Source organism: Pteropus alecto, unplaced genomic scaffold (assembly GCF_000325575.1).
Source record: "Pteropus alecto unplaced genomic scaffold, ASM32557v1 scaffold338, whole genome shotgun sequence".
In the NCBI taxonomy this organism is placed as follows: domain Eukaryota; kingdom Metazoa; phylum Chordata; class Mammalia; order Chiroptera; family Pteropodidae; genus Pteropus; species Pteropus alecto.
This window is the reverse complement of record NW_006441995.1, coordinates 875875-889919: the sequence shown is the minus strand read 5'-3', so window position 1 is coordinate 889919 and position 14045 is coordinate 875875. Positions and strand designations below refer to the sequence as shown.

Here is a 14045-nt window from a genome sequence, read left to right as displayed (position 1 = left end):
TGACCTCACACATCTCTTCACTACCCTAAGCCTCAGTGTCTCTAGGTCTATAAAATGAATGCATGGCATTTGATAATTTCAAGGATGCTGTGGAGCTCAGAGTCTAGGAATCAATAACTATGTTCTTAGAGTTTATTAAAAGATTTCTAATTGGATTATAATAAATTATTTTTAGCACCGTAATGCAACTATTGTAGCAACTCTTTCATTAACTGTGGTAACACAGTCATTTATAATGAGAAAAATTGCCCTCTCTTTTATCTATTATTGGATTATAATATTGCTTATGTATTCATAAAACAAGGCACACCTACCGTTATCTTTAAAATATTATATTTACTATGTAAAGAGCAAGTAGGTGGTGAGAAAATGTTTCTGATTAACTGTACAATTTCCAGATTGCTTCTCCATTTCTGGAACCACATCTAGTCCGAATGGCCAAAGTTGATCAAAACAAAGTGCGCTATATGGATTTACTCTGGAGGTACTATGAGAAGAACAGAAGTTTCAGTAATGCTGCTCGTGTCCTGTCCAAACTGGCTGACATGCATAGGTATGGCATAACAGCCTCACTGTGAAGAATGATTGATAACCTAGCTACATCTAAGTACATTCAGATTTCAGAATTTAAACAAAACCTCATTCAGATTATATATATGTAGAATTTTATGCTTTTACTTATATTTACCTAAAGTTTACAGTTTTCTTTTTTTCCTTTGTTTTGTTTTTAATAGTATGTAAGAGATACTAAAAGAATACCTAAGACTGTCTCTAGTCAAACTGTCTTCTAAATCCTTTCCTCTAAAGTATGTCTTTAAATTCTCCCTACTAATAATTACTGTTCTTATTTAAAAGAACAAAAACTACCTCTCAAAGGCTTTTTAATTTTAAATGTTCTACTATTCCAGACTACTTTTCCCTACTTGACATTGGTTTAAATTACTGAAAGGTCTTAGAGGATTAAGAACCCTATTAAAGAAAGCATTGGAAATTCTAATTAGATTATCATATCAAAAGACAATTTAATAAAATCTTGGACAGATCATTAATTTGACCCTTTATTTTCATTTGAAATTTTCGTTGCCAAAATAATACAGGCGCTATTTCTAAAAACTGGAGAGTGGTTAAGTAAGGGAGAGGAGGTTGCTGAGGCAGAACTATTATTAAATGAAGTTAATCAGAATGATTGCTTAAAGAGTCCAGACATGGCTAATAGCAAGTGTGAGTATGTGTGTGCACATGCACATTCACACAGCTCACTGACGCAGGTGTATTTATTGTGTATGTGGACTCAAGACTTTTTTGGTATTTTGCCCTTTTTGGTCATAATAGTTATTTGATTTTTATAAGTTCTCCTTACAGAAGATCACATATATATGTGACTTTAATTTCTTTGGTTTTGCTTTAATAAAAGGAAAGGAAAGAAATTTAAAGTAGTAAAGGCCTCGGTTAATTCATAGTGTGTATAATTAAGAATTAACAGCATTATTAAATATTGAAGAATTCACTGTAGTTCTGTATCTTAAGGTTATATAATTCATTTCTTTATCCAGTGTCTGAGTACCTTTTATATACTGTGTTCTGCTGGAAGGACATGGATTGTGCTCTTATCCAGGCCTTCACTACTATCTCATTTCTGAATTTACTCCTGTCATTTGTTTTTGATAGTCATAGATACCATTACCATACAAATTTTTGTAAGCCATTTTTATCACACTACTTATTGTTCAGAAACTTAGAGTGGCTCTAAATTGCCCTTCCTTGACTGTTTATTAACCTTTTTCTTTGTTATAACAATCATTAAATTCTTGTTACAAAATATTCGGAAATTCTCTAACTTTTAAGAATACTCATTATCCATATTTATTTCACACATACACACACCCTAATTTTCTCTTCATGTGAAATACCCTGTCTATCCACTCTTTTGCTCTCAACTTAACCATTTCTTTCCACAATAAAATGTTTTTCCAACTATTAGTTACTGTCTTTCTCACTACATTGTTTTTGCGTATATAAATTGGCAGCTATAGAATGTTCTATTTTAAATAATTTGGAAATAAGTGTTACTTTTGAAATGTTTGGTTCAAGAGGGTTTTTTAGAGATGAGAGGGAAAAGAAAGGAAAACCTTTAAGAAACAGGGCTCCTAAAAATGTACAGTCCTTTATATAACCTTACAAGATGGTCAGTGCTAATTAACTATCATACACATTTGTACTTTGAAAGATAGAATGGAGAAAGGAGTTCATTCTTTTTTCCTTTTGTTTTCTCATAGCTATACAGAAGGACATTTAAGGCTCTCTGAAAGTAAAAGAAAGCCAGTTTTTTTCTGATTCATATTGGAATTAATTGGGATGTCAAAAGTTACATTTATCTACAGGAAGGACTAAATCATAATCAGGGAGGGTTATTTGTTTTTCAAAGGCAGTTTTGATGGCATCAATATTTCTTTGATTAGAATGATAGGCTAGTAGTGGCAGAAAGGAGAGCACATGGTAATGAGATTCAAGTGTGTTCAAGTCAATTTATTTATAACTTGATTCCCCATCATTGAAGAATGATATCAACACTGGAAAAAAATGTGACCACTCTCACTAGTCCACTGCATAGGGAGGAAGGTACTATACAAGGTGTGGGCTCAGGTCACTCCTCTTCCCCAGAAGCCCCAGTCTGGAGCCCTCCAGCCACGTTTCTGCTATCCACGCACACTTTTACCAAGTTCTTCACTTTTTGATATGATGAGCAAAACACACTTGAGTTATTAATATAAAGGGCATATTAATACTATAAATTTAAGATTAATGTAAAGTTTATGTTAATATAAAGATTCAGTCATTAATATAAAGAATCAAAATTCATATCATGGTGAATTATATCATTTATGACATATCCTTCACCTGATAAAATTTCAGTTTTCTGTATTAGTTTCTATGTTCACTATTAAAGGTGGCACATGAACTTTCTTTTCTCACCATTGCCTGATACATTCTCTTATGCCCCTTTATTTCTAAAGTTTATTTTCAGTTTGTTGTGTCTCTTGTTAACATTGTGCAGCTGGATCTTTTTTTAATACATCCCGTGTTTTCTCTTTTAAATATTTTAATTACCACTATATATGAACTTGCCACCTTTTATCTTATACTTTCCTATTGTTCCCCTTGCCCCCACTCTTCCTCTCTCTGGTTACATTGACAGATTTTTCTCTCTTTTTTTGGCATAGAAATTTTCTTCATACAAGTTATGATGGTTACCACTAAATTTAGAGCAAACTCATTAAAGTATTATCAGCATCTAGGTAATATCTTAACATTCCTCTTCCCTCATCCCCAGATATGCTGATAGCTAGCTGCGCATGTCTGTCATAAACACCTTCCTGATCTTGGATTTTGTGTGCTGGATCTTAGATTTTATTCAGTTTTAGTTTTGATTTTTGGATGAGTGTGTTAGCATGGGGAAAGCATGCTGTATGTGCGTATGTATGTGTGTGCACACATGTGCATAGTTACTTTGGATTAGTAAAGTATATCCTCCAGTAACCTTTGTTGGAAACATATACAAATAATAAGCTTTCTGAATTCATCAATATCCAAAAAAAAAAAAAGTCTTTTTTACCCTCAAAACTGAATTTAATTTTGACTGGGTATCAGTTTCTAGATTTAAAATATTTACCTGCTAAAATTTAAAAATATTATACCATTTACTTCTAGTATCTCAGATGTTCACTAATAAATCTGTTGTTAATCTCAAAAAACGTTACATTTAATACTTGTTGATCTGAGAGGTTGCTAACAACTAAATGTGTTAGTTTGTTTTTAATGCCAAAGTGCTTTACAATGTGAAAGCCAGGTCTGATAGAGTTAGGGGATTCGAAGGAACTGAAGCTGTTGACAGTGAGGTGGATACATACTTGGAACTTTCTGACACCCATCGGTCAGTTCACCAGCAAATCGATTTTGAGCACCAGTGATGTTCAAGACATGCAAGAAAGAGTAGTGGGCAAGACAGACACCATCCCCACTTCCAAGGACCTCTCATCCTAGTGGGTTAAAGACCGTAAACAAATAAGTGCAGCTTCTATAAATACAATAATATAGTAGAAAGCGCTTAGGAGTTGGGCATCTTCTTTAGCTAGGATGCTCAGAAAAACTGTCATTAAAATTAAGACTCAAATGACAAGAATAAGCAACTGTGTAAAGAAATGGAGGGAAAGTGGTCCAAGCACAAGGAACAGTAGTTTATGCACAGACATTGCATCAAATATAAGTTTATCATGTTTGGGATACAAAAATAGCCAGTAGGGTTAGAGCCAATGAGCCTGGGAGCAAGTGGAAGGAGATGAGGTTGGAAGAGTAGGTGAAGGCTATTGGAGGGTTTTGAGAAAGGACGTGACATCTGATTTTTGTTTTTAAGTGGTCATTCTAGTGGCTCTCTGGAATATGAAATGTAGTATTGGCTATATTAAGGCAGAGATGTGAAGAGTATGAGGAGCAATAAAGAATGTTGTCCTTAATATAATTTTAGAAGATACTAAGTTTTAATATTCTGAACTAAAATTTTAATTGGAAGTTACTTTTTTGGACACAAGCATAAGTATCTCTTTATCTGTTTCCTTTAATTGTGGATCTCTTTTATTAGAAATCCTCCAATAATTTTTTCAAGTTTCAGATAACCTTTTATGTTCATTTGGTATAAAATAGTACATCATAATTGAAATACTTGTATCTTGGATCTTTATTTATTTCCTATAAATAAAAATAAGTGTTTTTCCCCCAGCACAGAAATTTCACTTCAGCAGCGACTAGAGTACATTGCTCGAGCTATTCTTAGTGCCAAAAGTTCCACTGCCATTTCTTCAATAGCTGCAGATGGTGAATTCCTTCATGAATTAGAAGAAAAAATGGAGGTAAGTGCTAAAGATACTTAAGCTTGTTCACACTGGGAAGTAGCCACATGTCATTTCACTTTCTCTTCTTCCCCTAGTAATAATAGGTCTAAAGCAGTCAGTATTATTAATTCTGATCTCTTCTGTTGTATTTATATTTATTTAGATATAAACCTTTTAAAAGATTTCAAGGATACAGCATTTGGGTCATAGGACATTGCTGTAATTTAAGTTTTCTCTATATCATTTCTACAGATTTTTTCCAACTGCTTTAACATGAAGCAGATTATATCCCCATTCACCATTTATTCTGGAAGCTAATAAGTAAATGCATGAAGTAGAGTAGGCTAAACTGCCTTAACTAAGAGACCCAAAAACGTTTAATGGTCCAAATACAAAAGCTTCTTATTCACAAAATCCAGAATGGGTGTTCCTGATTGGCAGGTGGCTTTCTTCTGCTTGGTTGATTTGGGGACATCAGTTCTATTTTCTGGCTCTACTATTGTGAGTAGCCTCTTCAGTCAGGGAGGAAAGGAAAAGGATCATGTAAGGAACACATTCACTCTTCAAAACCTCAGCTCTGAAATGACATACTTTACTTCCACTCATGTTTCTTTGCAGAGAGCTTACTCTTATGTCCATACTTCTCTACAAAGGAGGCTGGAAAGTATGGTCTAGCCATTCCTCTGACTATAGTCATAGAAGGCATGGGTATTGGTGGGCAGCAGAGACTCTGCAACAGTACACTTTCTGTGAGATATTTTATGTTATGAAGAGTTGCTAGTCTATTATCATAGAAGTCTTTATTTATACGTTACTTTTCATTTAACAAATTTAAAGTCAGATTCTAGGACCTATATGATTGAGTACCAGTTGATTTTTCATAAAGAAATTAAGACTTCTTTTTTTCTTTCCCAACTAGGTTGCTAGGATCCAACTTCAGATCCAAGAGACACTGCAAAGGCAATATTCCCATCATTCTTCTGTACAGGATGCAATTTCTCAGTTGGATTCTGAGCTAATGGACATAACTAAGGTAATTTAAAAAACAAGTAGAATTCTCATAACAGTCAAGCAGTCACTTAATATCTACAAATTCCTTGTTTTTTTTGCATTTAATTTTTTGTTTCATGGGAAAGATTAACCTACCCCTACAAAATAAGCCATCTTTTGTGGCATGTCATTGAGCTGACAAATCACTGCTGTGGTATCCGACTGTTACAAAGAACTGAGTTTCTCTTTACAGGCCAGTGGCTATCAAAAATCTATCAGCCTCACGTCGGGGCTTTGTTAAAACTCCTGCCAGCTATTTTATTGCCTTACTTCTTGTCTTAAGAAAAGTAACATCTTTATGTAACTCTCTCAGCTGCTCCATACTCTTGCAATCAGTTAGTTCCTTCTTCATTTATTCTTGGCTTCAGTACCCTTAAGTACCCTGAGATTTGTCAGTGTTTCTGTGATTCTTCAAACCCTACTTTAGACAACACTAATTCTAGAAGAAAAGTCACTGCAACATCTCCCAGCCAGGAAAAAGCACAATGCACACATACTACAATCTATTTGAATGTATTTACCATTCATTCAGCACTTTTAGAGTTATGACCAGCTACACAGCATATCTTTATATCATATTTAAGGAATATTATATAAAATTTGGGGTTCTTTTTAACTTTCAAGTAATGTTTCACTATTAATTTCTGGATGCTGACCTCTGGTTGAATGTATAATGTTGGCATTTTCTCCCACAGCTTTATGGGGAATTTGCTGACCCATTTAAACTCGCAGAGTGTAAACTTGCAATAATTCATTGTGCTGGCTATTCAGACCCTATATTGGTGCAGACACTTTGGCAAGATATCATAGAAAAAGGTAAGTGTTCACTCATAAGTATATTTAGCATACATTACTTAGTGACTTGGTAAAGGAACATAAACTGCTAGCGGCTCATATATCTAGGGCTCATGAAAACTATGAGTAGAGGGTATATGGAGGGTTACCTGGATATGGCAGGGGGTGGTCCTCTAATGCAGGGGTCCCCCAACCCCGCTTCTCCCATACCCACCACAGACTGGTCCTAGTCTGTGGCCTTTTAGGAATCAGGCCACATAACAGGAGGTGAGCAGCAGACAAGCAATTGAAGCTTCATCTGTATTTGCAGCCGCTCACCAGGGCTAGCATCACCGCCTCAGCTCCACCTCAGATCATCAGGCATTACATACATATAGTAGCTCCAGTCCCTGGTGCCAAAAAGGTTGGAGACTATTGGAGACTGCTGCTCTAGAGAATGTTCCCAGTGAGTGAATATTAGAGGGAACTCTCAGTGTCATTTTTTTGGTTTATGCTGTTTAATAAGGGAGACTGAGACACTTCCCTCAGAATCTCATAACCAGTGCCTAGGTAAGACAAGAGAGTATACCAGAAACTAACAGAAACAGAATCTGCTCATCATATTAATGTGAATATCTGTTCTAGGGTATTTTGAAGCAAAATAGCCAGTTTAAACACTTCACATTAAAAATAAATTGGGTTTCTAATGACATGCCTCTTTCTTACAGAATTGAATGAAAGTGTGACATTGAGCTCTTCAGATAGAATGCATGCTCTTAGTTTGAAGATTGTGCTCCTTGGCAAAATTTATGCTGGCACACCTCGCTTCTTTCCTTTAGGTAAGCAGTAACCAATCTCAGGTGCTGTCATGAGCTTTTTTCTTTTGATGGTTTTCTTCATTGACATGGAAAAATAATGATCTTTAAAGTGAAATCATTTCTTTGTTGCTATTTAGGTGAGCAATTTAATTCTACTTCTCCAGAAATAGACCTCCAAAGAATAGCAGAATTCGTTGATGAATAGTTGGGTACGAAACTTTGTTTGACTGACATTCCAAGTTTATATATCTATCTCGAGATAGGGTTGACTAACAGACCATAGTGATTATATTGTTGGTACCCTATACAAACTTGTGAAGAAAAGAAAAATAGCTAATGTTTTTGTGAATGGGTACTTTATGATTGATTCAACTGCTCTTATTTGAAGAAATATTTTTCTTTAAAACAGGAAGTAGTTGTGTTAAAAGTATAATTTTTGAACCATTGTCTTAATCAAATATGCTGACTATAATTGTTATATAGATGATTCTAATTATTATGAGCTATTTGCCAGCCTATCATGTTTTCTTCAGTTGTGAAACAATAGAATCAACATAAATACATTCATAAAATAGAATGTTAACCACTTTATGTTTTTGAAAGATGTTGAGAAACATGAGAATGCTCATAACATAATATTAAATTGTTCTTTACAAATGAGGATACAAACTTGTTTACAGACCATCTCTGATTTAGTATTTATTCCCTGGACGTGGTAAGAAATAAAATGATTACAATCATACCCTTATTTCTTGTAAGTACAGCATGAACTGTTATGCCATTTCATTGACCAGAAATATAAAGAGCAAACGTCTGTCTGTCTGTCTATCTGTCTATATATGAAAGTATGTGAAACATGACAATTTTAATACAAAAGTTCACATTCTACACAATCCCTTTCGTGAGGGGTATTGACTTAGATTTTTAATGTTGGACCCAATTAAGTTTAGGGTAGAAGAGGCCTGCCTTTTTCTATCAGTCTCTCAATGGCAAACAAGCTCAGGGAATTTCAAACTAGAACAAGATTAGAGTTTTTAGGATTTTTCTTAGCCGTCTGAAGTCTTTATATGGTAAATTCTAGGGGAGATCTAGGTTCAGTGGCAGCTTTTTTAGTGATTCGTCTTACCCATGGATATTCACATTGGTATCATTTCAGGTATCATAAATATAAATTTAAATGTTACCCATAATCTTATTTATGATATGACATGTAGTAAAAAGTGAAAATGGGTAGCACATTAAAACCATCAAAATAAATAACTTATGGACCTGGGAGAAGTACAGCATTAAAAACATTTAATATTTCTAAAATTAGGATGCAATAGCCTTTTGAATTGAGACTATAGTATATTAATACATTAAAGAAATATTATCAGTGGATTCTCTCCTTTAGTGGGATTGTGGATGGTCCCTATTTTCTTGTACCTTTCTGTATTATCCAAATTCACTAAAATGTCATTTTTTCTCATAGCTTTAAATGTAATTCAATGGCTTTAGCATATCACAGTTTGCAGCCATTACCATAAACTTAGACCATTTTCATCACCCCCAAAAGAAACCATGTAGCAGTCACTACTGACCCCTTTCCACCCTCCAGCTCTAGGCAGCCACTAGCCTACTCTCCATCTCTATAGATTTGCTGATTTTCTATTATTTTTTAATTGCTTTTTTAAAAGGATTTCCCCCTAGAAACTGCTCATTTATGAATAAGGCCTATTTTTTATTATCAAGAGTTAACAGCCCTATAACAACAACAAAAAATAATAATCATGTGAGGTGAAGGATGTTAACCTTTTGCTAAATGTTTGCAGTATATATGTATCAGATCAACACATTACACCTTGAACTTACACAATGTTATATTTCAATTATATGTCAATAAAGCTTGGAGGAGGAGAGTAAATCCTAATATTAGATCTCTTTCCTTCCCTAGATTTTATTGTTCAGTTCTTAGAACAGCAAGTTTGTACTTTAAACTGGGATGTGGGTTTTGTAATACAGACAATGAATGAAATTGGAGTGCCATTACCTAGACTGCTGGAAGTATATGATCACTTGTTCAAGTCACGGGTAAGGAAAATATTAAGTAAAATCATTTATTTAAAGTTAACTTTTTCTAGATATAGGAGTGGCATGTTCTGCTTGCATGTTTATAAATATCTCATTGTCCAGTACATCACAAATTTGCTTTGTTGGTTTAGTATCAGAAATTACCATAATTCAGACTTTTAAAACCAATAGTGAGAGTGGTTTTGCTTTATATCATGACGAAAATCAAATGTTACTTTTTAATATTACTAACCATAATTTCTGCTTTATTCTTGGTGAATAGACTAAACATTACATTAAGAATCATCATGTACTTTAAAACAACAGAATAACTATTCATTGTAACTTCATCTAAAATATCAATGTTTAAAGATCTTTCTCACCATATTGAACTTTATTAGACTATATATTTTGTAATTTTTATCCTAAGATAAAAGATCCAAATAAAACCCTGTTGAACTAGATCATGTCCTTATTATAATAGCATCATCAAAACGTTGATAATAGTGTTTTACAAGGCACTTGTGTATCTCATTTAAGCCTCACAATGAGCCTATCATGGAAATAAGCAAGTAGTAGTATCTCCTTTTCTACTACTTCTGAAAAGGGCAGAGATGTTAAATAACCTGCTCAAGTCACATGGCTAGTAACTTGTAAAGCCAGAACTAGAATTAATATTCTTTTGCTACTAATTTAGTCTCGCATTTACAACATCAGACTAAGTCTGCATAGGTTCACAGTAAAAATGGTGTCACAGCTGTTGGGAAGAGATGGATTTTTTCTCTTACCTCAGGTTCCTAACAGGAAATTTACATGCTGTACAAAGTGGATTGGTTCATAAGTAACATCACAATGCAGTTTTCAATGTTGTATAAAAATTAACCATAACCAGATATATAATTTAGTAACCACATAATAATAGTAAATGCTTATTTCAATGTCAGCAAGCTTTTTCCTTGGACTTTGATGGCTGTTTTAACTACGATAAATGGTTAAAAAATCAATTGGCGCCATTTGACTTTTAACTCAGGATGTGTATTTTCTTTATAGGATCCATTCTGGAACAGAATGAAGAAACCACTGCACCTTTTGGATTGTATACATGTACTATTGACAAAATATGTTGAGAATCCTAGCCAGGTCTTAAATTGTGAGAGGTAACTATGAATTAGATATTGTATTATAGAAAAAACTTTTAAATGCTTGTAATAAATATCTGGGTAACAAATTTAAAGAGCACGGAGAAAGATATGGAAATTATAAAGAAGTGTAGATTTAGGCTCATTTGTTAACAATAACTATTTGAATGATATTAATCAGCATATATGAACAGTTAGTTTTTTTCCATTTTTCAACCCTTGTTCTAAATTGTTTCTACAAGTAAAAGGTTATACTTAGGAATTACTTCTAAACTCTTTCTGCTTTGAATTAGTGAGCTAAGACACTTCAGTTATGGCTTTGTGATGTTATTGGCCATTTTAAGATATATTTGTTTGAAAAGGCCAAAAGAATGTAAGTAATTTAATATTAATTTAAGGGAGCCATCCCTTACTGCTTCCTTCTCATTATAATAATCTTCAGAAGAAAAATGGTGATTGTGTGAGAATCTACTTCCTACCCCCTGAGTTTCCATCTCCGTTTTCGTCTATTTGCCATGTACTTAATCTTGTGGTCTTCGCACTTCTGTGGGAGTATAAGGTTAGCAGAAGTTGGAAGGAAGTCATATAGGAAGAAATATTTCCAAATGTATACAAATGTACAGATAATTGATCAGGTGTCTTTTCCTTTACAGGAGAAGATTTACAAATCTCTGCCTGGATGCTATTTGTGGTTATCTGGTTGAGCTCCAGTCTATGAGCTCTTCAATAGCAGTACAAGCCATCACAGGGAATTTTAAATCTCTTCAGGCTAAATTAGAACGGCTTCACTAATTATTGTAATGTATTTTTATCCACTCATTTTTATCTGTAAAATAAAATCTCAGGTGGGTCCAGATATCAGGTGCTCTAAATCTAAGAAATTAAGAACAATTTTAATAGAAATGTGTTTTTAATAACTGGCTAGTATCTACAAACAGTACATTTGCCAGATGAATTCTTTTTTACTACTACTGTTTTAATCAGGTTAAAAAACAACTGAGGTAAAATTATTTTTGATCTTAACACAAGGCTAAAAATATTCGGAAACTCTAATTTTGAATTTTATTGCAGGTAGAACAGAAATTTTGAATTTATAATATTCATTTTTAAGTTAGTCCAAGGATATTGATATCAAAACTTAAATAGGCTAATTGAGCAGGTCATTCCCATAGTACTGGATTTTACAACAATCCTTAAATATGGAAGAGACAAACACTGTCTCTTTTAAAAAGTTATTTAGGTATAAGGTTTATCCTTGGAAAGAAATTTCCTCTAGCTACCAATTTTGTCAATTATAATTCTTAATGATTAACATATGTCTGGTTGTTTTTGAGCAGATGATAAGCTTGTAAGTAATATTCTATGTCCTGAACACCTAAAAAGGGAGATACTGTTTTTCCTTAGTGTCCACCCAGGTCTTCTTTGGCCTCCTGACTACTGATTTCATTACGCAATTGTTCTCCAAGCGTGCGTACCTAACCAGCGTCTCAGCATCATCTGGGATTTTGTTAGAAATTCAGATTACTGGTCCCAGTCCCAAACCTTGCTGAATCCAGAATTTGAGGTGAGGCTGAGCATTCTGGTTTAACAAGCCATCTAGGGCATTTTAGTACACGTATGTCAAGTTTGAGAACCACTACATTAGAGGATACAGGTAGTTTGTTGATTGAGCTCCCTATCTGATTCTTCCTCCTCCCTCCCCCCATCAGTAACAACAACCCATGTGTTTTACCCAAGACACAATATGTAAAGCAAAGTAGTGTTTAGTCTTTAAGAAAATTGGAATAATTAAAACAGGTGCCCCAAAGGCCCAGTAATGACGTGTGAGGAGGAAAGAGAGAGAATGACCCGGACTAACAAAAAGGCAAGAATATGGACTTCTTTCCTCTCACTTTTATACCAAGAGTAATTACCTTCTGCCTATTGTCATTAATCCATTTCTGACAATTTTTAAAGAACATTTTGAAAATATTTTTCCTTCCACTTCTGTTCTTTTCTGAAGACTGTTATTTGCCCTTTATGTATTTATTCTAGAATTTAGCTTCCTTTCTCCTAAAATCTTTAATTTATAATATTTAATAGAATGTCAAAATATCACTCATTAGGAACCACTACCTCTCATATTTTTTAGCTTTTCAATTCCTTAAGTTTAGTTTTTTTCAGTATGGAAAATGAATGTATGCTATGCTTTGTTAATTCTGTAAATATAAAATTCTGTCATGTCTGCTTAGAATGAAAGTCTTGCTTAAGTATAATTTAGCTGTGACTCCAGTTCTGCTGGATATATACATAGTTTTGTTTTACATATATGTTTTATATATAATGTATATTATGTATAATATCTAATACATATATCTATGTAATATGTAGTCATTTATATCTAGATATCTAGATATAGCTATATAGTAATACATATAACGATATATTATATATAATACAGTATTTTTATTGTTTTATATATAAAACTATACGTTATATATAAAATATATATAACTGTATATCATTTTAAGTACACTTACACACAAGCACCTTAATGTGTATGTTAAATATACTCAATTCACAATATTGAAGCTACTTCCTTAAAAAGGGCTGCAGGCTAGCCTGCCTGAATGGTCCTTAGGAGTCAGAAATCTGAACCCTGTCCCTTTCATTCACATAGCACCTTTTGAGAAGCTTTAAGAATTCCAGCTGCACACTTGTTTTCAATACCCTTTGGAGAGTAAGATCCCTAAGAGAGAAGAAATTAGGTCCCTTCTTTTTTAATCTTCTGGAACAGTGTTTCTAAAACTTTAACATTTATAGGAATCACATGGATAGCCTTACAAAACATCACTGAATTCCACCTCCACTGTGAGGCTGATACCAGTTGTCAGTGGATCAAACTTGAAATAGCATTGTTCTAGCACTTGTATCCACTGCATTAGTATATTTTGTACTTGGTATTCATGTATTATTTCTTTATAGTGATTATTAAACATATATAGGCAATGAATAATAAATAGAACATAGTTTATGAAACGGTGCAATCATTGTAGGCAGTAAGGTGTCACTGGAGGCTTTGGTTGTGACATTTGTTTTAGATAGATCATTTTAGCATGGCAAAATGGTTAGGAAAGAAGAGAGAAATCTCTTCTGAGTAACTGCAGCATATGTGATATCGACCTTGAAATCACATATGTTCAGCATTTCTTTAGTTATAACATACCTGACTTAACTAATGACTTATTCATTGAACAACTCTCTGCTAACCATATAAAGTTACATAAACTTCCTCCACTTTTATGTATTATATTTAATTTCATCTCAGGACTCTTCCAGATTACGCATTC

General features: G+C 33.6%; 1 protein-coding gene across 1 annotated transcript in view; it reads left to right on the top strand.

Annotated features, from left to right (window-relative positions):
• The window catches only part of NUP155 (nucleoporin 155), a 52026-nt gene extending 39845 nt beyond the window's left edge, over positions 1 to 12181 (top strand). The window contains exons 28-35 of the mRNA XM_006919491.2: positions 399 to 553; positions 4775 to 4904; positions 5806 to 5919; positions 6632 to 6752; positions 7439 to 7549; positions 9462 to 9598; positions 10628 to 10734; positions 11370 to 12181. Coding sequence (XP_006919553.1) covers positions 399 to 553; positions 4775 to 4904; positions 5806 to 5919; positions 6632 to 6752; positions 7439 to 7549; positions 9462 to 9598; positions 10628 to 10734; positions 11370 to 11508 — 1014 coding nt within the window. The 3' untranslated portion in view covers positions 11509 to 12181. The remainder of the gene's footprint in view (positions 1 to 398; positions 554 to 4774; positions 4905 to 5805; positions 5920 to 6631; positions 6753 to 7438; positions 7550 to 9461; positions 9599 to 10627; positions 10735 to 11369) is intronic.
• Positions 12182 to 14045: the final 1864 nt, after the last annotated feature.